The 26,236-nt window shown below is 44.5% G+C and overlaps 1 protein-coding gene across 5 annotated transcripts in view; it reads left to right on the top strand.

Moving 5' to 3' along the window:
- Nucleotides 1-26,236, top strand: part of LOC115201071 (formin-like protein 1) — a 61,531-nt gene that overhangs the window by 25,293 nt on the left and 10,002 nt on the right. For 4 of the 5 annotated variants that reach the window (XM_029764309.1, XM_029764308.1, XM_029764307.1 and 1 more), the window contains exons 5-14: nt 3,910-3,993; nt 9,135-9,260; nt 10,925-11,033; nt 11,339-11,415; nt 11,815-11,908; nt 13,697-13,771; nt 13,980-14,090; nt 15,756-15,905; nt 16,086-16,187; nt 16,310-16,562. In XM_029764309.1, coding sequence (XP_029620169.1) covers nt 3,910-3,993; nt 9,135-9,260; nt 10,925-11,033; nt 11,339-11,415; nt 11,815-11,908; nt 13,697-13,771; nt 13,980-14,090; nt 15,756-15,905; nt 16,086-16,187; nt 16,310-16,562 — 1,181 coding nt within the window. The remainder of the gene's footprint in view (nt 1-3,909; nt 3,994-9,134; nt 9,261-10,924; nt 11,034-11,338; nt 11,416-11,814; nt 11,909-13,696; nt 13,772-13,979; nt 14,091-15,755; nt 15,906-16,085; nt 16,188-16,309; nt 16,563-26,236) is intronic. The other variant, XM_029764310.1, reaches the window with a different exon arrangement.

Consider the following 26,236-nt stretch of genomic DNA (forward strand, 5'->3'; position numbering starts at 1 on the left):
CATCAAATCTTAACCTTTTCAGTAATGATGCAGCGGTCTAAAACAACTTGCTTAGGCAGGGAAGTAGAGGAAAGGGAATTGCCCAGCTTCAGCGAATTATTGGTTTTCCAGAATTTAGAGGGATCGCTAACAGAGTCTGTCATATCGCTAAAGGAAGTCGTTTGATGTGGCCTGTTTATCAGAGGCAGTGCACCCATTTCTCAATTCCCTAAATAGCTGCTAATCAGCTAACAAGCCAGTGTGTCTAGCCTTGGCCTAGGCTTGATTTCTTATCAAGAGGAGGTTTGAGAGTACATGACAGTATTTAAGATGCCCTTTGAAGAGGTAGGGTTTCAGGTGCTTTTGGAAGATGGACGGGGACTCTGCTGCCCTAGCTTTAGTGAGAAGCTGGTTCCACCATTGGGGTGCTAGGACAGAGATGAGCTTTGACTGGGCTGAGTTGGAGCTGCCCTTCCGTAGGGGTGGGAGGGCCAAGAGACCAGAGGTGGCAGAACGGAGTGCTCAGGTTGTGGTGTAGGGTTTGAGCATAGCCTGAAGGTAGCGAGGGGCAGTTCCTTTTGCTGCTCTGTAGGCAAGTACCAGGTTCTTGTAGTGGATGCAAGCTTCGAATGGAAGCCAGTGGAGTGTGCGGAGGAGCGGGGGGAAATAGGAGAACTTGGGAAGGTTGAAAACCAGGCGGGCTGCAGCGTTCTGGATAAATTGCAGGGGTTTGATGGCACAAGCGGGTAGCCCAGCCAACAGCGAGTTGCAGTAGTCCAGACGGGAGATGACAAGTGCCTGGATTAGGACCTGCGCCGCTTCCTGTGTGAGGTAGGGTCGTACTCTACGGATGTTGTACTCTACGGAGTGAGTCACTGCTTTGATGTTTTCAGAAAACAACAGGGTGTTGTCCAGGGTCACTCCAATGTTCCTTGCACTCTGGGAGGGTGACTCTGGAGTTGTCAACCATGATGGAGATTTCTTTGAGCGGTCAGGCCTTCCCCGGGAGGAAGAGCAGCTCCGTCTTGTTGAGATTGAGGTGGTGGGCCGACATCCGTATCACCACCTCGGTGTCAGAAGGGGGTAAGGAGAAAAGTAGTCAAGTGTCATCCGCATAGCAATGATAGGGGAGACCATGTGAAGATATGACGGAGCCGAGTGACTTGGTGTATATAGAGAAGAGGAGAGGGCCTATAACCAAGCCCTGGGGGACACCAGTAGTGAGAGTATGTGGTGCAGACACAGATCCTCTCCATGTCACCTGGTAGGAGTGGCCTTCCGGGTACGATGCAATTCAAGAGTGTGCAGAGCCTGAGACGCCCAGCACAGAGAGGGTGGAGAAGAGGATCTATTTCACGGTGTCAAAGGCAGCGGATAGATCTAGGAGGATGAGAACAGAGGAGAGAGAGAGTCAGCTTTGGCAGTGTGGAGAGCCTCCATGACACAGAAAAGAGCAGTCTCGACCGAGTGACCCATCTTGAAGCCTGAATGGTTAGGGTCAAGAAGATCGTTCTGAGAGAGATAACGAGAGAGTTGATCAGAGACAGCACACTCAAGTGTTTTGGAAAGAACATAAAGAAGGGATACAGGTCTATAGTTTAACATAAGATGAGTCGAGTGCTGGTTTCTTGAGGAGGGGAGCGATTTGAGCCGTTTTGAAGTCAGAGAGGATGCAGCCAATGGTCAGGGATGAGTTTATGAGGGTAGTGAGGAATGGGAGATGGTCTCCAGAGATGGCCTGGAGAAGGGAGGAGGGGATGGGTTCGAGCGGGCAAGTTGTCAGGCGGCCAGACCTCACTAGTCACAGGATGTCGTCAATCTTCTTTTCAAAGTGGTTGACAAAGTCGTCCACAGAGAGGTAGGAGTGAGGGGGAGGGGTGGTGGATTAAGGAGGGAGGAGAAGGTGGAAAAGAGTTTCATAGGGTTAGAGGCAGAAGCTTGAAATGTAGATAGAAAGTTGCTTTAGCTGCGGATACAGAGGAAGAGAAGGTAAAGAGGTCGGAGTAGAAGGATGATAGGTCCTCAGCTGCCCACAGCCCTGTTCTGTAAGCTCGCATTGAGTCACTCAGTCACAGTGCAGGAGGGGAGGGCCGAGCCAGCCGGGAGGAAAGGGGACAATGCTAGTCATAGGATGCGGAAAGGGAGAGTAGGGTCGAAGAGGCAGAGTCAGGAGACAGGAGGGAGAAGGATTTAGCAGAAGGGAGTGATGGTAGGTTAGAAGAGGAGAGAGTAGTGGGAGACAGAGAGCGAAGATTTCGACGGCGCTTGACCATCTGGGTAGGGGCTGAGTGGCTAGGGTTGGAGGAAAGGGTGACAGAAAAGTAAACAAAGTAGTGATCAGAGGCCTGGGTTGCAGTGACATTAGCAGGGGAACAGCCTCTAGTAAAGATGAGATTAAGCCTACAGTATTTCCTGCCTTGTGAGCTGGGGGGGATTGGGAAAGGGTGAAGTCAAATGAGTCAAGGAGGGAAAAGAGAGAGTTGGAAAGAAATGAATCGAAGGCAGACTTCGGTTGGTTGAAGTTGCCAAGTACGAAGAGCGGTGAGCCATCGTCAGGAAATTAAGGTGTAAAGGTCATTGAGGAACTCCTTCCTCGAAGAACTCCACAGAACAACTCGGCAGAACCGTCTTTGTTTCGGCGACAGTCTTAGTTTTACCGACGAGATTGACACGACTGCTGCTTACAGCTGCTACTGAGAAACCAGGGGAGACTGAAATACTAACACTAATCGCTAATTGCGTAACAGAGGTGAAGAGCACACCTCCCTGTACTAATTGCTGATTGCCTAGGAGAGACATATTTTGGTTTATGGACACTTTTTTAACCGACAGCTCATATATTTTGGGGACAGGGATGCTAAGAGAGCATGATGCCACAAGACAAGATTTACATAAATGGCCACCCCTCCAACCTTTTTTGTCTATCACATCTGAAAGTACAAACCCTCTGTGAGATTTGAAAACAGCAGGAGTATCTATAGAGACAAAAGAGTCAATAGAACTGGATTAGCTAGCCACAATAGGCTTCCTGATTGGACTCAAAGTTGCAGAGCTATCAGTAGAATGAGGTAAATGTGCACAAGATTACTATTGACAATACCCATATGCTTATGAGCACATGTAGCCAAACGATAGCTTGATATGAAACTATAAATAGCATAGGTGGCACTAACAACAGTGGGTTCCTTTACGGTAGTTAACAGAGCTTTTGTGAGGACTGAAATACTGTACAATTATTGATATTAATTTGCAAACCATAAAATGCTGGATTTAGGGTTCCCACTAGTTAACACATCCACATAGTCAAAATTGTCTATATCGTAGAAATTCAGGAAAAAACAAACATTTAAGTTAGGAATAAGGTTAGGGTTAGGTTTAAAATCAGATCTTAATAAGAGAAATTGAAGAAATAGACGCGATTTAGCCATAATTCTGACTTTTTGGCTGCGTTATCTAGCGACGACCTGGATTTAGGCTTTCAGGATCTAACATCAGGGTTAGATGCTATTGTGTAGCTACAGTCAGATGTAAGTATTTTTGTTGTTGTGACGTATGCACCAATATTGTTTGTTGTTAAGTGTGTGAATGAAGGCGTCGTGCTTATGAGATTCTTTCACCGTTTGGTTGAGTGAGATTGTTGTTTTACCTGTGGTTACAAAATCTTAGATAGACCAACAATCCAGTTGTAACCTTATTAATACCGTTATGTTTGATTGTTGTAAATGTATGTTGTTTTAAAGTGTCACCGTATGTGTAGTTATTGTAATGTCTAGTCGTTGTTGTGGTCCAATCTGAGTATTGTTATGTCTGGATGTCTGTAATGTGTGTCTGATTGGGGTTGTAGTTACGTCTGACCGTTGTAAAATCTGGTTCTTGTAGTGTTGTTGTGTCTTATTATAATATTCACCTCCTGTTTCCCCTCCTCTCCAGCTGGGCTCAGGAGTTCCTCAGTGAGGAGAACAGAGGTCTGGACGTCCTGGTTGACTACCTGTCCTTCGCCCAATGTGCCGTCACGTAAGTACCAGCCCTTCACATCTACAGTGCCTTCAGAAAGGGTTCCTACCCCTTGACTTATTCCACATTTTGTTGTGTTACAGCCTGAATTCTAAATTGATTAAATCCGTTTTTTTCACTCATCTGCACACAATACCCCATAGTGACAAAGTGAAATCATGTTTTTAGATTTATTTTTTGTAGTAATTGAAAATAAAATACAGAAATCTCTAATTTACATAGGTATTCACATCCCTGAGTCAATACTTTGTAGAATCAAATTACATTTTATTTGTCATGTGCTGAATACAACAGGTATACTTACCGTGAAATGCTTTCTTACAAGCCCTTAACCAACAATGCAGATTTTTTGGAAAGTAAGTAACAAAATATTTGCAAAAAAATATATACTATCAAAATGTCAAATGAAAAAAAGTGACACAATAAAATAACAATAACGAGGCTATATGCAGGGGGTACCGGTACCGAGTTAATGTTCGGGGTACAGGTTAGTCAAGGTAATTGAGGTAATATGTACATGTAGGGGTAAAGTGACTGTGCATAGATGATAAACAGAGAGTAAAAGCAGAGTAAAAAAGAGATTAAATGAAAATAGTCCAGTTAGCCATTTGATTAAATGTTTAGCAGTCTTATGGCTTGGGGTAGAACCTGTTAAGCCTTTTTTAGGGCCTTCCTCTGAAACCGCCTGGTATATAGGTCCTGGATGGCAGGAAGCTTGGTCCCAGTGATGTACAGGGCCGAACGCACTACCCTCTGTAGTGCATTACGGTCAGATGCCGAGCAGTTGCCATAGCAAGCAGTGAGGCAACCAGTCAGGATGCTCTCGAGGGTGCAGCTGTATAACATTTTGAGGATCTGAGGACCCATGCTAAATGTTGTCAGTCTCTTGAGGGGGCAATAGGTGTTGTGGTGCCCTTCTCACAAATATCTTGGTGTGTTTGATCTGGACACCAAGGAACTTGATGCTCTTGACCCCCTCCACTACAGCCCCGTCCTTTTCCTCTGGTCAATGATCAGCTCCTTTGTGTTGCTCACGTTGAGGGAGAGGTTGTTGTCCTGGCACCACACTGCCAGGTCTCTGACCTCTTCCCTATAGGCTGTCTCATTGTTGTCGGTGATCAGGCCTACCACCGTTGGGTCGTCGGCAAACTTAATGATGGTGTTGGAGTCGTGCGTGAACAGGGAGTACAGAGTAAGCACGCACCCCTGAGTGGACCCTTTGTTGAGGATCAGCATGTCAGATGTGTTGTTGCCTACCATAACCACCTGGGGGCGGCCCATCAGGAATTACAGGATCCAGTTGCAGAGGGAGGTGTTTAGTCCCATTGTCCTTAGCTTAGTATTGAGCTTTGAGGGCACTAAGGTGTTGAACTCTGGTCTGTAGTCAACAAACAGCATTCTCACATAGGTGTTCCTTTTGTCCAGGTAGGAAAGGGCAGTGTGGAGTGCAATAGAGATTGCGTCTTCTGTGGATCTGTTGGGGTGGTATGCAAATAATAAGGGGTCTAGGGTTTCTGGGATGATGGTGTTGATGTGAGCCATGACCAGCCTTTCAAAGCACTTCATGGCTACAGACGTGAGTGCTACGGGGCGGTAGTTATTTAGGCAAGTTACCTTGGCATTCTTGGGCACAGGGACTATGGTGGTCTGCTTGAAATAGACTCGGTCAGGAAGAGGTTGAAAATGTCAATGAAGACCTTTGAAAGATGGTGAGTGCATGCTCTGAGTACACATTCTAGTAATCCATCTGGCCCTGCGGCCTTGTGAATATTGACCTGTTTAAAGGTATTACTCACATCGGCTACGGAGATCGTGATCACACAGTCATCCAGTACAACTGGTGCTCTCATTGTCTCGGAGTGAGCATAGATGTCATTAAGCTCATTTGGTAGGCTTGCATCACTGAGCAGCTCACAGCTGGGTTACCCTTTGTAATTCGTAATAGTTTGCAATACCTACCACATCTGACTAGCGTCAGAGCTGGTGTAGTAGGATTCAGTCTTAGACCGGTATTGATACTTTGCCTGTTTGATGGTTCGTCGAAGGATATAGCGGGATTTCTTATAAGCCTTCGGATTAGTGTCCTTGAAACTGGCAGCTTTATCTCAGTGTGGATGTTACCTGTAATCCATAGCTTCTTGTTGGGTTATGTACGTACGGTCACTGTGGGGGCGACATCGTCGATGCACTTATTGTTGAAGCCAGTGACTCCTTAATGCCATCCAATGAATCCCGGAACATATTCCTGGCTGTACAAGCGAAACAGTCCTGTGGCTTAGCATCTGCGTCATCTGACTACTTCCATATTGAGCAAGTCACTGGTACTTCCTGCTTGAGTTTTTGCTTGTAAGCAGGAATCAGGAGAATAGAATTATGGTTGTATTTGCCAAGCGGAGGGCGAGGGAGAGCTTTGTACGCATCTCTGTGTGTGGAGTAAAGGTGTTCTAGAGTTGTTTTTTTCTCTATGGATTTAAGTTTTCCTGCATTAAAGTCCCGGGCCACTAGAAGCGCCGCTTCTGGGTGATCATTCTCTTGTTTGCTTATGGCCTTATACAGCTCGTTGAGTGCGGTCTTAGTGCCTACATCGGTTTGTGGTGGTAAATAGACAGCTACAAAAATATAGATAAAAACTCTTGGTAAATAGTGTGATCTAAAGCTTATCATGAGGTACTCTACCTTAGACGAGCAAAACCTCGAGACTTCCTTAATGTTAGAGATTACGCCCCAGCTATTATTGACAAATAGACACCACCCCTCATCTTACCGGAGGTTGCTGTTCTGTCATGCCAATGCACGGAAAACCCAGCCAACTGTATATTATCCATGTCCTCGTTCAGCCACGACTCGGTGAAACATAATATAGAGTTTTTAATGTCCCGTTTGTAGGATAGTCTCAAACGGAGCTCATCCAGTTTATTCTACAGTGATTGCACATTCGCCAGTAGAACGGATGGTTAAGGCGGATTTTCCAATCACCGACAAATTCTCACCATACTTCCTTGCAGATTTCCTCAAGCTCTGTTAAGATAGTGTAACGTGGGTCGTATAAAGGGGACCAAGGCGCAGCGTGTATAGTGCTCATATTCACTTTTATTATGAAGACACTAGAACAAAACGACTGACAACAGTTCCGTCAGGTGAACATACACTAAACAGAAAACAACTACCCACAAAACCCAGGAATAAAAACCCCTACTTAAATATGATCTCTAATCAGAGGCAACGAGGATCAGCTGCCTCCAATTAGAGATCAACCCAAACAATCCCAACATAGAAAATAGAAAAACTAGAACTTAAACATAGAAATAGAAAAACAGACAAACACCCCCTGTCATGCCCTGACCTACTCTACCATAGAAAATAACAACTTACTATGGTCAGGACGTGACAGATATATGGGGAGCTGGGGTGAACAGCAATCTTCAAGTCTTTCCACAGATTTCCAATGGGATTCAAGTCTGGGCTTTGCCTGAGCCACTCAAGGACTTTCACATTCTTGTTCTGAAGCCATTCCAGCGTTGCTTTGGTTGTATGCTTGGGGTCATTGTCCTATTGGAACATAAATCTTTGCTCCAGTCTAAGGTTGTTAGCACTCTGAAGCAGGTTCTCATCAAGGATTTGGCTGTATTTGGCCCCATTCATTGTTCTCTTTATCCTTATCAGTCTCCCAGTCCCTGCCGCTAAAAAGCATCCCCATAGCATGATGCTGCCACCACCATGCTTCACAAAATGGATGGACAAAATGGATGGTGTTAGAAGGGTGTTGAAGTGCCTAGATTGGTGAAGTGCTGTAGAGACTGTTGTCCTTCATGCAGGTTCTCCCATCTCAGCCAAGGAACTCTGTAGTTCTGTCAGAGTGGTCATTGGGTGCTTTGTCACCCTCAGCAAGGTCCTTCTTGTCCGGTTGCTGAGTTTGGTGAGATGGCCAGCTCTAGGCAGAGTCAGGGTAGTTCCATATTTTTTCAATATATACGTACCAATGATGGAGACCATGTTGCTCTTGGAAACTTTCAACACTCTAGAAATTGATTCATTATAAGGGCACAAGGCGAGACCCAGATGCAGACACGAGAGGCAGATGGTTTGAGTCCCTGATATTTATTATAATCCAAAAGGGTAGGCAAGACAATGGTCGTGGACAGGCAGAAGATCAAAACCAGGTCAGAGTTCAGGAAGTACACAGTGGTCAGGGCAGGCAGAATGGTCAGGCAGGCGGGTTCAGAGTCCAGACAGGCAAGGGTCACAACCGGGAGGACTAGCAAAAACAGAGCGAAGGAAACAGCAGGAGACCGGTAAAAACATGCTGGTTGACTTGACAAAAAAAAGACGAGCTGGCAACAGACAAGCAGGGAATACAGGAATAAGTACCCAGGGACTAATGAGGAAAACAGGTGACACCTGGAGGTGGGTGGAGACAATCACAAAGACAGGTGAAACAGATCAGGGCGGTGACATTCATATCCATCCCCAGATATATGACTCATCATAATCTCTGAGATTTACAGACAGTTCCTTGGACTTCATGTTATAGTTTCTGCTCTGACATGCACTGTCAACTGTGGGACCTTATATAGACAAGTGTGTTTCTTTCTAAAACATGTCCAAACAATTAAATTAGCCACATGTGGACTCCAATGAAATTGTAGTGACATATCAAGGAGGATCAAAGGAAATTGGATGCACCTGAGCTCAATTTGGAGTGCCATAGAAAAGGGGTTTGAATACTTGTGTAAATGAGATATTGCTGTATTTTATTTCCAATAAATGTGCAAACATGTCAAAAAAAATTAACTTTGTCATTATGGGGTATTGTGTGTAGATGGGAGAGACAAAAACATAGATTTAATACATTTGCAATTCAGGCTGTAACACAACAAAATCTGGAATAAGTCAATGGCTATGAATACTTTCTGAAGGCACTTGTATGTGAATGGGACAATCTGAGAGGAAAATGTTTCGATTTTTACGTAGGTCTTTATGGTAGTTCTGGGTCTTTCCTTCATCTTTTTGGGACACTTTAGTAATGAAACATATCTGAGAGCTTTAGATTTAACATTTAACATAACTTTAATATTCCACATTGATAATATTGGGTCAACTCTCCCATTCATGTCCAAATTCCTGCTACTTTGGACTCTCAGCTATGACATGGAAAGTTTGGACAATGGGACTTCCACACCAGAAAAATCGGTGGAGGACTTGACGAGGAGTGCCAGTAACTCTCCAACCCATGGTGGTTCTAAAGCTGCTCGTGCCCTTACTGTGAGGTGAGTGTTAGCAGGAATTGGTAGAAGAATGGACATGAGCTTCTGTCTGTCAGATGGGACTGAGGTTGGACTACACTTGTACTTCTTGCATCCTAGATTCATGGGCATTAATTGTGAGGAAAGAACAATGTCTCCCACTCCTCTCCACACACATTGTGACATACACACACACCATTTCCCCTGCCATAAAACTAGAGTTGAAAAACAAATGGCCTAACAAATGTCGAAATTCTAATAAGGCCTACCAAATGTCGGAAATTAGAAGCAGAAACTTAATTTAAATGATAGTATATTAATTACAGTAAGCTAAATTATTATGGAATTATTATGGTGGATTGAATTTTGCAGGTAGCCTACTTTTTGAAGTGATTTTTTTGACAATCAGATATCATCACACAAGACCCATGGTATGCGAAACTGACCTTGCGCAGACCGCAAAAACAACGGTTAACGGGATAAAATGTTAATCCCATTTTAGCTCAGCATATCCCAGGCATCTTATCCGGGTTTCTCATAACCGGCATACAAGCTTTTTCGGGTTATTGTAAACGGGATATGATGTTGTGTCAACTCAAAAACAGAATACTTGAGTATCCCGAATAATAACGCGATGTTGGTGTGCATGTAAACGTGGTCAGTGTAACATTCCTTGCCATGGAACAAAGCTTATGCCATAAGCAAACCTTGGGCAATGTTTCTTCTTAAGTAACATAAATCCTTTGCACTGTGCTTCGAATTCCTGGAACAGTGTGATCTCAGTTTTGTCTGTGGTAAATGTTCTCAAAATGTCTTAGAACGTTTTTGATTGGTCATTAACATTATGAGAACCTTGGCGCAACTGGTACAGCTGAGACAGTGAGCACATACTGTAGATTAACCTGTGGCGTCAAGCCGTCCCAATCTGTCCCAAGCTGTCACACACACACACACACACATACCATGTCAACAGACAGGCGGACGGACGGACACACTCACACACACTCACACACCTCTATAATCCTTTTCATCTGGAGGAGCCACGTTCCTGTCACACTAACTGTTTTGTTGGGTAAATGTTGGATGCAGCGTGCCTCCCTCTCAACAATGTAGTCTGTCTAAATGTAAACATTGTGTACATGTGAGCAATATCTGACTAGGGCCAAACCATCAGACATTCCACCCATCGACAGACATCTTGACGTCCATTTTGGGGCACTGCCTGTCATTGATGCTTCCAAGAGGGGTGTGTAAGAACCATGTCTCATTCATCGCCTCCTCTCTCTCTCATGCTGGATTGTCTCTTTCTCTAACATCTCTCTCGCTCTTACTAACTCGGCTGTCATTTTGAAGGGACTATTAACATGCACACCGCCATTCTGCCTCTCGTTGTGGTGTTGAGAATGTGAATAAAGGCACATTTCTTAGTTCATCGTTAACAAGAATGACTCTAGCGCTGAAAATGTAGGCGAGGGAGTAACTCTTATCTATGAACAATTTTGAAGTGTGTAGACATTAGAAACACCCAGAGTTTACATTGTGTAGTTATTTAAACATACCGCAAGGGCTTTGAATGAAAATGGGCTACTGCGGCTTTGGTGTTATGTAACAACCCCACATTTGCACAATGCATAGCGCTATGCATTAGTAATAACATGTTAATAACAGCTACGTTTCTCACCTGGCAGATTCAACTCTCTCCACAACAGGAAAGCGCTGAGGAAGTCACGCCTTGTCAGTCAGAAAGACGACGTTCACCTCTGCATCATGTGTCTACGTGCCATCATGAACTACCAGGTACATACCGCCCCATGGAAACCTCATTTAACCTTTACTCAACCGGTAGGCCTATTCACCTTTATGTCTACTGTTAAAACAGCGTGACTCAATAGAGTTAGCTAGGAATAACGTTTATTTTAGCCTCACAGTTTGTGGTTTTTCACACCTTAACTTGATGCCTCTCTCCTGTGCTGGAAGACAGTGTCCATTGACAAAAGTGACAGTTGACAGGCTTTGTGTCAGTAGGAGTCAAGTCTACACTGCAGTATATGTCATATGACTGACAATGGTGATGACTGACAGCTGTGTGTATGTGTGTTCAGTCTGGGTTTAACCTGGTGATGACCCACCCATGCTGTGTGAACGAGATCACGCTCAGCCTCAACAACAGGAATCCCAGGTGAGGACCAGTATTATTAGTGTGTGTGTGTGTGTGTGTTGAGTCTGTATGTCTGTCTGTTGTGTAAAATAACATTGTTGTTGAGTGTGTGTGTATGTGTGTGCGTGCGTGTGTTTTTAATTTGACTATCTTTGTGGGGACCAGAGGTGGAGACATTTCGCCAGTCCACAGAGGGAAAAAGGTTATGTTAGACTTAGGGGTTAGGTTTAGTGTCAGGGTTACAATAAGGTTAGGGTTAGGGTTTGGGGTTAAGGGTTAGGGTTATGGAAAATAGGATTTTGAATGGGAACCAATTGTTTGGGCCCCACAAGGATAGTAAAACAAATGTGTGTGTGTGCGTGCGTGCGTGCGTGTTTGTGTGTGTATGAGGGTATTATAATGTACACTTTTACCCATCAGGACCAAGGCCCTGGTGCTGGAGCTGCTGGCTGCCGTGTGTCTAGTGAGGGGGGGTCATGACATCATCCTCTCCGCCTTCGACAACTTCAAAGAGGTTAGAGGGGTATCCAAGGCGACAGTCTCTTCGCCAACAAGTCCTGTCAAGCCCTACACCCTTCTCTCAATATCATATGACATGTCGTAGAGGCTCCCAGTTTCCCAAGTCTCCCATTGACGTCAGTGCACAATTTATGCGAAGCTTACATTAGTTACATGCAGAGATCTCTCCAAAAATTAGGATGTGGCCATCAGTCGTCTGCATGCTTTCCTTGACTCACACTAGTGTGAACACGGCACACTCCAAGTCAACCTCTCAACCCCCATCCAAAGACATCCTGTCTCAGTTTGAAACCCCACCACCCCCTTCACACATCAACCCCCATCGACCCCCATGGCAGCTGCCGGGGCAGTTGCCCCCTATAAGCAGACACAAAGTAAGGAAGGGGCGGGAGGGTGTGGGAGCACAAACATTCGTAACATTTGTTGGCAACGTGACAGTTGAACCTTTCTGTGGACCTTTCATCACTGTCTGTCAAGGGAGCAACTGTTGCCAACAGAAAAAGACCTCCATGAATAGGGTTACCCAGACATTGTGATGTAGACCTGGGTATTATTAGCAATGGGCAAGGTCGGGGAAGCTAGATCTTCGTACTTGAGGCCCCCCACTGCAACCTAGGGATAGTTGCCCCTAAGCACTGATCTGTGGTCAGTTTTGTCTTTGAAGTCGTGGTTTGCATAAGTAAGAATGGGGTGAGTGAAGCTGATCCTAGACAAGTAGTTATGTGAAACCTCTCCCTAGAGCGGATAATTACATGGACATTGACCAGAGCAGACAACTCTCTATCAAAAGGTCTCACATTCACTCGTTTCCTATGACGTATGTCTGGTGGCTTGAGGAAGTATCAGAACACATGATATATCAGTGTTGGTTACTTACAGTCCGTATTTTTCAAGACCTATAATATGACACTCAGAGATAGGCATCGGGTAAACAATGCACACAAAGTTGTGAAATATTTAAAGAGGGATTGAGTTTTTCTACCCTCTTTCAAATCAGCTCGATAAAAGTCATCAATAATTGCGGTATCCAGAGCTCTCGCCTTCTCATATCCAACCGCACACATTGTTTAAGCAATACCTTAGAGTAGTATCCTAGTATCAGTTACAGAGCTGGCATCAAAAGTGGCACAGTGAGTGGTCCTTGTTTTGGTACGGCGCAGCGGGACTGTGTGGGTGAGAGACTAATGGAGGGAGAGAGCGAGAGATGACAGATAGCACATTGTAGAGGAGTGAAGTAGCGGAGGCGGGAATGCGGCGTGCCAGGCTGGCTCCGGTTGCCCACAGTGGCAGAGCGTGGGCATTGTTGGGGTACAGGCTGGCAGGTTGAAGTGCAGGCCTGCATTATTTAGTGGACACGAGCGGGTAGGGGGGAGGCGGCGTTAGTCCTTAAAGACATATCACACATGTTCAGAGGGTGCCGATAATGGACATCACACAATCGAGTTGTCCAACTGATATATTTCCGTTTCAAACACACTACTTACTCCTAGAGTGCAGAGTGTTCTGAACCCACTTCTGTATGTATGAGCAATGCTGATGTTTTATCTTCCATTATTAAAGTCAGTTTACTTCTATTATTGAAGTCATTTGCGATAGCCTAGGGGTAGAGAGAGTGAGAGAGAGGAGAGGCATACCAAGTGAAAGATAGACTGCATGGGGTACAGATGGCTGTATTTAAGCATACCCTGCCCCCCCCTCCCCCCGTGCATATTTGTGGTGTTGCAGTGCAGAATTAAGTGCCCAATCGAAAACCTTTTCGCCTTCCATCCATGTCGTTCATAAGGTATGTGGAGAGAAGAGCCGCTTTGAGAAGCTCATGGAGTATTTCTGCAATGAAGAAAGCAACATTGACTTTATGGTGAGTCTGGCTCCAAAGTGCGCACTTCGTGTTCGTTAGGTGTTCATTATGTCCATCTCCATCTGTACACAGACGAGATCATGCTCAGACTTGATAATCAAGTTATACTATATGTCAACTCGACTTCATTGATGTAAACCATTGAAGTTACGCTAGCATAGTTTTGCCACAGTGTACCATGCCATCTCCTACTGTTTATGTCCACCAGGTGGCGTGCATGCAGTTCATCAACATTGTGGTCCACTCAGTGGAGAACATGAACTTTAGGGTCCATCTGCAGTATGAGTTTACCCACCATGGCCTGGATGACTATCTAGAGGTGAGTGATACAGAATCACAGAGAGAAGTTGCCCCCTAACCACTGACCCGTGGTCAGATTTTTTCAGAAAATATCCACATATACCCCCAGTTTTTTTTAAGAATATGACTTATAATACCTTATGAGATTACATTAGTACAGCTGTCTTTCCTTATCATTACCAAAAACCTAAGGACGCATAATTCCAATGAGTATGTTTTTGTTGTCATAGGAGACTTCATTTGAAGGTAAACCAGTTATGCATGTGTGGGCACATCATTAAATAGAACAATAGTAATGTATCTCTGTTTGCCTATATATACAGTGCATTCGGAAAGTATTCAGACCCATTCACTTTTTCCACATTTTGTTACATTACAGCCTTATTCTAAAATGGATTAAATAAATAAAAATCCTCATCAATCTACACACAATACCCCATAACGACAAAGCCGTAACAGCTTTTGGGAAATGTTTGCATATGTATAAAAAAAAAAAAATGAAATACCTTATTTACATAAGTATTCAGACCATTTGCTATGAGACTCTAAATTGAGCTCAGGTGCATCTGTTTTCCATTGATCATCCTTGAGATGTTTCTACAACTTGATTAGAGTCCACCTGTGGTAAATTCAATTGATTGGAAATTATTTGGAAAAGCACACACCTCACTATGTAAGGTCCCACATTTGACAGTGCATGTCAGAGCAAAAACCAAGCCATGAGGTCGAAGGAATTGTCCGTAGAGCTCCAAGACAGGATTGTGTCGAGGCACAGGTCTAGGGTAGTGTACAGAAAAATGTCTGCAGCATTGAAGGTCCCCAAGTACACAGTGACCTCCACCATTCTTAAATGGAAGACGTTTGTAACCACCAAGGCTCTTCCTAGAGCTGCCCGCCTGGCAAAACTGAGCAATCAGGGGAGAAGGGCTTTCGTCAGGGAGGTGACCAAGAACCCAATGGTCACTCTGACAGAGCTCCAGATTTCTTTTGTGGAGATGGGAGAACTTTCCAGAAGGACAACCATCTCTGCAGCACTCAGGCCTTTATGGTAGATGGAAGCCACTCCTCAGTAAGGCACATGACAGCCCACTTGGAGTTTGCCAAAAGGCACCTAAAGGACTCAGACCATGAGAAACAAGATTATCTGGTATGATGAGCAAAGTACAGAGCGATCCTTAATGAAAACCTGCTCCAGAGTGCTCAGGACCTCAGACTGGGGCAAAGATTCACCTTCCAACAGGACAATGACCCTAAGCGCACAGCCAAGACAATGCAGGAGTGGCTTCGGGACAAGTCTCGTAATGTTCTTGAATGGCCCAGGCAGAGCCTTGATTTCAACCCAATCGTACATCTTTGGAGAGAACTGAAAATAGCTGTGCAGCAATGCTCCCCATCCAACCTGATAGAGCTTGAGAGGATCTGCAGAGAAGAATGGGAGAAACTCCCCAAATACAGGTGTGCCAAGCTTGTAGCATCAAGACTCGAGGCTGTAATCGCTGCCAAAGGAGCTTCAACAAAGTACTGAGTAAAGGGTCTGAATACTTATGTAAATGTGATATTTCCGTTTCTTATTTAATCAAATTGAGAACAAGGCTATAACGTGACAACATTTTGAAAAAGTGAAAGGGTCTAAATACTTTCCAAATGCACTGTATGTGTGTATGTGTCCCTCTGTCATGTACAGAGGTTAAAGTTCACGGAGAGTGACCGGCTGCTGGTGCAGATCCAGGCCTACCTAGACAACGTGTTTGATGTGGGTGCTCTGCTGGAGGATGCAGAGACCAAGAACGCCCTGTTGGAACACATGGAGGAGCTGCAGGAGCACAATGCACAGGTGACCATACCATAAAAGAACACACGTCCTCTATGTAACCTTTATTCTGATGTGTTGCACCTGGGTGAACATGACGCTTTGCTTGTACGCACGTTGAAGGTTTAGAGTAAGTAGATGTGCTGTGCGTTTCTACACGTGTCTGTACGGCTACATAAGTGTGTGCATATGCGTGCGTTATAGATAAGCAGCAGACTGGAAGAGAGTGAGAGGGAGGCGTTGGAGAAAGTGTCTGAGCTGGAGAAACAACTCATCCAGACCACCAAGGAGGTGGAGCTCCTAAAGGTAGACTTATCATCGAACTACGGTCCATTACATTCACAAAGAAGACTTGCGTTAGATCCAGAGCTAATGCCTAGGCAAAAGCTCAGAGGGCTAACACACAGACATGTTTGTCTGTGTAACAGGAGAGTCTGCGTGAGTCCTGTGACCAGGTGACCATTCTACAACAGCGGGAGATAGAAAGAGAGATAGAACGAGAGAGGGAAAAAGAGCGAGCGAGGGATAGAGATCGTTCGGCCCAGGCCTTAGCGGAGCTGGAGGAGAAAGTTCAGGGGCTTGTGTGCCAGGGGCTGATTCGAATGGAGCGCACGTCCTCGGGACACCTGGACCTCCATGTGGTCCCTGTCATCTCTCCTGTTTCCATCCCTTCAAAAACAGGTGAGCTACAAGCCACACACATGGGCTCAGAAACCATGTCAGAAATCAAGAGTTTCATTGCAAAACGCTAGATATCAATTTTAATTTTTTTAAATTTTAATTTAAATGTTGGTAAATGAGCTTTTATTGTTTAAAGAAATGATGAAAGAGATTGGTGTGTTTTTTTCACTATCTAGTCATGGCATGGGGTTGTTTAATGACAGACAGGTATTTGTTTAAATCTATCACTGGTTATTTTCAGAGAGACAAATGATCATGTTATCAATGCTATGTACCCGGCTCACTCTCAGAGAAATAAGTAGTACTGCTAGGTTTTTCACAGTCAAAAGTAGCAAATAAGTACATTTTAGTCATTCAGCAGAATATCTGATCCAAGGCGACTTAAAGGTCCAATGCAGCTGTTTTTATCTAAATATCAAATCATTTCTTGGTAACAATTAAGTACCTCACTTTGATTGTTTTAAATTAAAATGGTAAGAAAATAAATAAAAAGAGCAATTTCTCAAGCAATAATTTAGCTAGGACTGTCTAGGAGTAGAGTGGGGAGGGGAAAACAGAAAACTAGCTATTATTGGCAGAGAGGTTTGGATTTTTTTTAAATCTACACACAAAACCCCATAATGACAAAGTGAAAATGTTTGCACATTTATTGAAACTGAAATACATAAATATCTCATTTACATAAGTATTCACACACCTGAGTCAATACTTTGTAGATGTCACGCCCTGACCATAGAGAGCCCTCTGGGTTTTCTTTGGTGTTTTAGGTCAGGTCGTGACTAGGCAGGTTTCTAGGTATTATATTTCTATGTTGGTGTGTGTGTATGGTTCCCAATTAGAGGCAGCTGATAATCGTTACCTCTAATTGGGGATCATACTTAGGTTGTCCTTTTTCCCACCTGCGATGTGGGATATTGTTTTGTTTTGTTTTGTAGGAGTGCCTATGTGCGCTACGTATTTCACAATCGTTATATCTTTGTTGTTTGGGAAATTTCACTATCATTAAAATGTGGAACTCTACTCACGCTGCGCCTTGGTCCAATTATTCATACGACGGTCGTGACAGAATATCCCACCATTACAGGACCAAGCAGCGTGCCCAGGAGGTGAAGGAGAGTTGGTCATGGGAAGAGATACTAGGTGGATGCGAGACCCTTCCTTGGCGGGAGTCGCCGAGGAGTAAAGGAGGACAGCAACGACGCCGTGGTCCGCGGCCACAAACAGCCCAAGGCTGGAGGGGGGGGGGGGGGGGGGTACAAGGGGCGGTCAGCCGAGGAGAGAGCCAGAGACTGTCTGGGAGTCGATGGAGCAGTTTGAGGAAGGATATCGGAGAGAGGTGTTGGCTAGGAGTATGCTGCAGCGCAGGCGTTTTAAGAGTGTGTCACCAGTCCGGTGCAACCCGTGCCGGCTCCACGCACCAGGCCTCCAGTGCGCCTTCCCAGCCCGGTACGTCCTGTGCCGGCTCCCCGCACTCGCCCTGAAGAGTGTGTCACCAGCCCGGTGCAACCTGTGCCGGCTACACGCACCAGGCCTCCAGTGCGCCTCCCCAGCCCGGTACGTCCTGTGCCGGCTCCCCGCACTCGCCCTGAGGAGCGTGTCATCAGTCCGGTGCAACCTGTGCCGGCTCCCCGCACTCGTCCACCAGTGTGTGTGTACAGTCCGGAGTCTCCAGCGACGGTCTACAGCCCGGAACCTCCAGCGACGGTTCACAGTCCAGAGCTTCCAGCGACGGTTCACAGTTCAGAGCCTCCAGCGATGGTCCACGGTCCTGGAGCCTCCAGCGGCGGTCCACGGCCTGGAGCTTCCTGTGCCGGTGCCATGGCAGTCCAGGCACGGTGTCCAGTCCCGCTCCATGGCCGGAGCTTTCCTCTGCACCGGTGCTCAGTCCAGGTACGGCGTCCAGTCCAGCTCCATAGCCGGAGCTTTCCTCTGCGCCGGTGCTCAGTCCAGGCACGGCGTCCAGTCCCGCTCCATGGCCGGAGCCTTCCTCTGCGCCAGTGCCTAGTCCAGCTGATGGACTAGGTGATAATCGTTACATCTAATTGGGGATCATACTTAGGTTGTCCTTTTTCCCAACTGCGATGTGGGATATTGTTTTGTAGGAGTGCCTATGTGCGCTACGTATTTCATGATCGTTATATCTTTGTTGTTTTGGAAATTTCACTATCATTTAAATGTGGACCTCTACTCACGCTGCGCCTTGGTCCAATTATTCATACGACAGTCGTGACAGTAGAAGCACAGCTGTGAGTTTTTCTGGGTCTTTAAGTCTCTAATAGCTTTCCACACCTGGATTGTGCAACATTTGCCCATTTATTCTTTAAAAAAATATTTAAGCTCTGTCAAATTGGTTGTTTATCATTGCTAGACAACCATTTTCAGGTCTTGCCATAGATTAAATTCAAATTCAAGTAAATTTCAAGTAAATTTAATTCAAAACTGTAACTCAACCACTCAGGAACATTCACTGTCTTCTTGGTAAGTAGCTACCTTGTGTTTTATGTTATTTTCCTTCTGAAAGGTAAATACATTTCCAAGTGTCTGGTAGAAAGCAGACTGAACCAGGTTTTCCTCTAGGATTTTGCATGTGATTAGCTCCATTCCATTTCTTCCATTTCCAAAACTCTCCAGTCCTTAACAATTACAAACATACCCATAACATAATGCAGCCACCACTATGCTTGAAAATATGGAGAGTGGTACTCGGCAGTGTGTTGTATTGGATTTGCCCCAAACATACTGTAACACTTTGTATTCAGGACAACAAGTTAGTTTCTTAAGCCACATTTTTTGCAGTACTACTTTAGTGCCTTGTTGCAAACAGGATGCATGTTTTGGAATATTTGTATTCTGTGAAGGCTTCCTTCATTTCACTCTGCCAATTAGGTTAGTATTGTGGAGTCACTACAATGTTGTTGATCCATCCTCAGTTTTCCACTATCACAGCCATTAAACACTGTAACTGTTTTAAAGTCACACACCATTGGCCTCATGTTGAAATCTCTGAGAGATTTCCTTCCTCTCCGGCAACTGAGTTAGGAAGGACGCCTGTATCTTTGTAATGACTGTGCATATTGATACACCATCCACAGTGTAATAAATAACTTCACCATGCTCAAAGGGATATTCAATGGCTGCTTTTTGAGTTGAACTGTACCAAAGGGGTTGAATACTTATTGACACGACATTTCAGCTTTTCATTTTTTATTAAAACCTGTTAAGGATAGGGGCAGTATTTTCACATTCGGATGAAAAACGTGCCCAAATTAAACTGCCTGCTTCTCAGACTCAGAAGGTAGGATATGCATATTATTAGTAGATTTGGATAGAAAACACTCTGAAGTTTCTAAAACTGTTTGAATGATGTCTGTGAGTATAATAGAACACATATGGCAGGCAAAAACGTGAGAAAAATCCAATCAGGAAGTGGGAAATCTGAGAATTGTAGTTTTTCTTTGGAATCCTTATCGAAACTACAGTGTCTGTGGGGTCACCTTGCACCTCCTAAGGCTTCCATTGGCTGTCAACAGCCTTTAGAAACTTGTTTCATCCTTCTCCTGTTACTGGGCAGAGAATAGGAGCTCAGTCTATCAGTGGACTGCCTGAGGACAAAGGACTTGATTATGCGCGAGCACACGAGCACGCCGTTCCTTCTTTTTCTTCTGGAATGAATACGCTATTGTCCGGTTGGAATATTATCGACGTTTTATGTTAAAAAGACCCTAAGGGCTGTTGTAAACAACGTTTGACATGTTTCTACGAACGGTAATGGAACATTTTGACGTTTTGTGTCTGGATTTACGCTCGCGCATTATGCCTTTGGATAGTGATCTGAACGCGCAAACAAAAGGAGGTATTTGGACATGGAGTATTTCGAACAAAACTAACATTTCTTGTGGAAGTAGGAGTCCTGGGAGTGCATTCTGACGAAGATCAGCAAAGGTAAGTAAATATTTATAATACTAATTCTGAGTTTAGTTGACTCCAGAACTTTGCTGGTAACTGTATAGCTTGCTTTGATGGTTGAGCTCTGTACTCTGAATATTGAAAAATGTGCTTTCGCCGAAAAGCTATTTTGAAATCTAACACAGCGGTTGCATTAAGGAGAAGTGTATCTATAATTCTTTTAATAACTGTTGTAAAGCTTATCAACGTTTATGATGAGTATTTTTGTAAATTGATGTGCTCATTCCCCGGAAGTTTTGGGTGGCAATACATTTTCTGAACATCACGCGCCAATGTAAAAGTTTTTTTTTAGATATAAATATGAACTTTATCTAACAAAACATACATGTATTGTCTAACATTGAGTCCTGGGAGTGTCATCTGATGAAGATCGTCAAAGGTTAGTGATTAATTTTAGCTGCATTTCTGGTTTTTGTAATGCCTCTCATTGCTTGGAAAATGGCTGTGTGGTTTTTCTTGTGAAGTTGATGTCCTAACATAATCTAATGTTTTGCTTTCGCCGTAAAGCCTTTTTGAAATCGGACAATGTGGTTGGATAAACGAGAAGATTATCTTTAAAATGGTGTATAATAGTTGTATGTTTGAGAAAATTGAATTATGAGATTTTTGCTCTTTTGTATTTCGCGCCCTGCTATTACATTGTCTATTGGCGAGGGGTTCCGCTAGCGGAACTCCTGTCCATAACCGGAAAACATAATTCCACTTCTACATTAAAGGGTGTTGTGTGTAGGCCAGTGACCCAAAAATATCTGAATGTAATACATTTTAAATTCAGGCTGTAATAATTATGTCAACAGGTAGGCCAAAACTCCATCCCACCAAAACAGGCTGTAATTTCAGTGGTCTTTTCAAACAACTCTTGCTCTAAAAGGGCATTATTATAATTTTGTCGCAATTTCACCGTATTATTCCGACCTCATAGTATGGAATATACAGGTAACTGACAAAATAAAGGAAACACCAACATAACGTTTCTTAATAGGGTGTTGGCCAGAACAGCTTCAATGCACCTTGGCATAGATTCTACAAGTGTCTGGAACTCTATTGGAAGGATGTGACACCATTCTTCCATGAGAAATTCCGTCATTTGGTGTTTTGTTGATGGTGGTGGAAAACGCTGTCTCAGGCGTTGGTCCAGAATACCCATAAGTGTTCTATTTGGTTGAGATCTGGTGACTGTGTAATATATGGAGCTATACACCTTTAATGATGAGTTACTCCACCTCAAGAATTACATTTGGAGAAAAGCTCAGCACACGCATACTCAGGCTGACTGGCTCTCATTCAAGCAAATGAGAAATAACTGCACTCAGGCTATCCGGAAGGCCAAAGTTAGTTATTTTAAGGAGCAGTTCTCTCTAAGTGGGTCTAACCCCAATAAGTTCTGGAAAATGATTAAAGACCTGGAGAATAAGCCCTTCTCCTCACAGCTGCCCATGTCCCTTAATGTTGATGATGTGGCTGTTAATGACTAGGAGCACATGTCTAAGCTCTTTAATCACCACTTCATTAAGTCAGGATTCCTATTTGACTCAGCCATGCCTCATTGCCCGTCCAACATTTCCTCATCTCCCACCCCTTCTAATCCCACTAGCCCCGATGCTCCTCCCTCTTTTTCCCCTGCCCCTTCTAATAAGTTTCTCCCTGCAGGCAGTCAATGATTCCGAGGTGCTAAAGGAGCTCCTTACACTTTACCCCCAAAAAACATCTGGGTCAGATGCTTTAGATCCTTTCTGCTTTAAAGTTACAGCCCCTATTATCGCCAAGCCTATCTCTGACCTTTTTAACCTCTCTCTCCTCTCTGGGGAGGTTCCCATTGCTTGGAAGGCAGCCACGGGGTGTCCTTTATTTAAAGGGGGAGATCAAGCTGATCCTAACTGTTTTAGGCCAATTTCTATTTTGCCTTGTTTGTCATAAGTGTTGGAAAAACTTGTCAATAATCAACTGACTGGCTTTCTTGATGTCTATAGTATTCTCTCTGGTATGCATTCTGGTTTCCGCTCAAGTTATGAATGTGTCACTGCAACCTTAAAGGTCCTAAATGATGTCACAATTGCCCTTGATTCTAAGCAATGTTGTGCTGCTATTTTTATTGACTTGGCCAAAGCTTTTGATACGGTAGGCCATTCCATTCTTGTGGGCCGGCTAAGGAGTATTGGTGTCTCTGAAGGGTCTTTGGCCTGGTTTGCTAACTACCTCTCTCAAAGAGTGCAGTGTATGAAGTGCAGTGTGCCTGTCACAAGGGAGTACCCCAAGGCTCGATCCTAGGCCCCACGCTCTTCTCAATTTACATCAACAACATTGCTCAGGCAGTAGGAAGCTCTTTCATTCATGTATATGCAGATGATACTGTCTTATACTCAGCTGGCCCTCCCTGGATTATGTGTTAAACACTCTACAACAAAGCTTTCTTGGTGTCCAACCAGCTTTCTCTGCCCTTAACCTTGTTCTGAACACCTCCAAAACAAAGGTCATGTGGTTTGGTAAGAAGAATGCCCCTCTCCCAACCGATGTGATTACTACCTCTGAGGGTTTAGAGCTAGAACTACTACTGCATTACTCCTCTGTAAACTGGTAATCTCTGTATACCTGTCTCAAGACCCACAGGTTGATGCCTATTTATAAAACCCTCTGAGGCCTCACTCCCCCTTATCTGAGATACCTACTGCAGCCCTTATCCTCCGCATACAACGCCCGTTCTGCTGGTCACATTCTGTTAAAGGTCCCCAAAGCACACACATCCCTGAGTCGCTCCTCTTTTCAGTTCGCTGCAGCTAGCGACTGGAACGAGCTGCAACAAACATCTCTTCATTCAAAGACTCAATCATGGACATTCCTACTGACAGTTGTGGCTGCTTTGCATGATGTATTGTTGTCTCTACCTTCTTGCCTTTGTGCTGTTGTCTGTGCCCAGTAATGTTTGTTACATGTGTTGTGCTGCTACCATGTTGTCCTGCTGCCATGTTGTTGCTATCATGTTGTTGACATGTTGTGTTGCTGCCATGCTGTGTTGTCATGTGTTGCTGCCATACTATGTTGTTGTCTTAGGTCTCTCTTTATGTAGTGTTGTGGTGTCTCTCTTTGCCGTGATGTGTGTTTTGTCCTATTTTTCTGTATTTTTAATCCCAGTCCCTGTCCCCGCAGGAGGCCATTTGCATTTTGGTAGACAGTCATTGTAAATAAGAATTTGTTCTTAACTAACTTGCCTAGTTAAATAAAGGTCCAATAATTATTTTTCAATGATAGGCCATAACTCTCTTGTGTTTAACAGCCAGTCAGTATCACTCTTAAGGTTGAAGGTCAAAGGGGATATGTAAATGAGCGGTCTTGCAGTTTGATGTGTGCCTGCATGCACAGAGTTAGTTCTTACCATGCTTCAGCTATAAAGGTAAAAGTTATAGTACTTCAGTTGCCATTGTCAATGTAATTATATCGTGCCATCTAGAGCACGATGTGGTGTCAGAAGTGGCAGTAGATTGAACTGCATGAGTGAGAATGATGACTTCACCAGCAGACTACTAAAACGAGTGTCTAGTTAGCAGGCTAACGCTAACGTGAGGGAAAAAACATACTTTGATATTGTTAGCTATCAAGTTTGAGATTAGCAGCAATGCAGTCAATTACACCACCATATCCGTTGTTGTTGACTGGAAACCTCGCAGAAAACTGGCAGAAATGGGAACAAATACTGAACTTGTACTACTTAGCCAGTGGTCTAAATGACAAGCCAGAGGCTAGGACAATAGCAGTTTTGCTACACTGCATCGGTGAAGACGCGCCGGAGATATACAATAAGCTGGAGGTCACATATGCCGACCCGGAAAACAAGAAACTGACCCAGGTGATGAAAGCGTTTGAAAACTACTCCACGCAGGAACACTGTGTTCCAGAGACATCCGTTTTGGGCACACAAGTTCAATGAACAGGCAGGTATTGACAAGTGTATAACCGAACTAAGACTAAGTGTCTGAACTCTGACGATCTAATGCTAAGGGACAAAATTGTGTTTAGTGTCACAGATAGTGGACTAAGAGAGAAGCTACTCTCCATTTCAGATTGAACCCTAGCTAAGGCCATAGATGTTTGCCGTGCAAAAGAAGTTACATCAGCTCAGGCTATAGCTCTGTCAGCTAGCAATAGCACAGAACAGTTTGCGCGTGCTATGGAAAAAAAGGGCCGCCATCTTAAGCAATCACGAGCACAGTCAGAACAAAGGCAGGCCGCGCACTTCACCAGCGAGCAGCAGACAAAGACTTGTAGCAAATGTGGAAAAACACACAAATCAAAGAGGTGTCCTGCATTTAACGTTGAGTGTAAAAAAATATGGCAAAAGAAATTACTTAGCAGCAGTGTGTACATCAGGGACAGATGTTGCTCCTGTTAAAACCGAGGTCAAGGAAGTAGACATGTTGTTCATAGGTGCAGTGACACAAGCATGCAAAAAAGGGGGACAGGCGGTCAACTTTAAGTTAGACACAGGAGCTAAAGCCAATGTGCTTCCGAAACACGCAATAGGAGACAAATTGCCCAAGCAATTCAAAGTGAAAGAGGCTTAGACTGTACTCATAGCGTATGGAGGCACCCGCATTAAACCAAAGGGCATAATGACATAGCAAGTGCACAAACAAGCCCATCTACAGTTCTGTGTTACAGATGCATCTGACACACCACTACTAGGCAGAGAGGCCTGAGGGTATGTGACACACCACTACTAGGCAGAGAGGCCTGAGTGCATTTCACACAACACCACTAGGCAGAGAGGACGGAGTGCATCTGACACACCTCTACCAGGCAGAGAGGCCTGTGTGCATCTGACACACCACTACTAGGCAGAGAGGCCTGAGGGTATCTGACACACCACTACTAGGGCAGAGAGGCCTGAGGGTATCTGACACACCACTACGAGGCAGAGAGGCCTGAGTACATCTGACATACCACTACTAGGCAGAGAGGCCTGAGTGCTTCTGACACACCACTACCGCCATGATCCAAGGAAGAGCTACTCAAGCACTATGCTTCTGTGTTTAAAGGACTCTGTGAGTTTCCAGGCCAGCACCACATCTACATTGATCCAAAAGTCCCTCCTGTTCAATCCCATATGCTGTGCTCGACAGGCTAAAAGAGACATTGGACATTGAAGAGCAGAGGGGTGTGGTCAGCAAAGTAACAAAACCATCAGCGTGGGCGAACACCCTGGTCATAACACAAAATAAAAATGTCTCTCTTAGTGTGTGTTTGGATCCTAAGGACCTGAACAAGGCCATACAGCGCCAACACTTCTCCGTTCCCACCTCAGAGGATGTGCAATGCCAACTAGCAGGCAAGATGAGCTTCACTATCCTAGATGAGAAGGAGGGATATTGGCAAAAATCAGCTGATCTTTGGACATTTTAATACCCCATGGGGGAGGTGCCGGTAAAATCGCTTACCTTTTGGCGTAAAAAGTGCCAGCGAAGGTATTTCAGCAGTTTAACTCGGAGAGTTTTGGTGACATTGATGGTGTCTGTGTAATTGCAGATGACCTGACAATCGCAGCAGCCACCGAAGAAGAGCATGACCGCGTTCTACAGCAGGTGATGGACAGAGCCATCCGTCTGAATGTGAGGTTCAATGCTGACAAGATACATTACATGGTGAGTGAAGTGAAGTGCATGGGGCCCGTCATCAAGGTGACAGCAGTCACACAGATGCCCCCACCAGAAGACAGA

This window comes from Salmo trutta, chromosome 10 (assembly GCF_901001165.1).
Source record: "Salmo trutta chromosome 10, fSalTru1.1, whole genome shotgun sequence".
Taxonomy (NCBI): Eukaryota; Metazoa; Chordata; class Actinopteri; order Salmoniformes; family Salmonidae; genus Salmo; species Salmo trutta.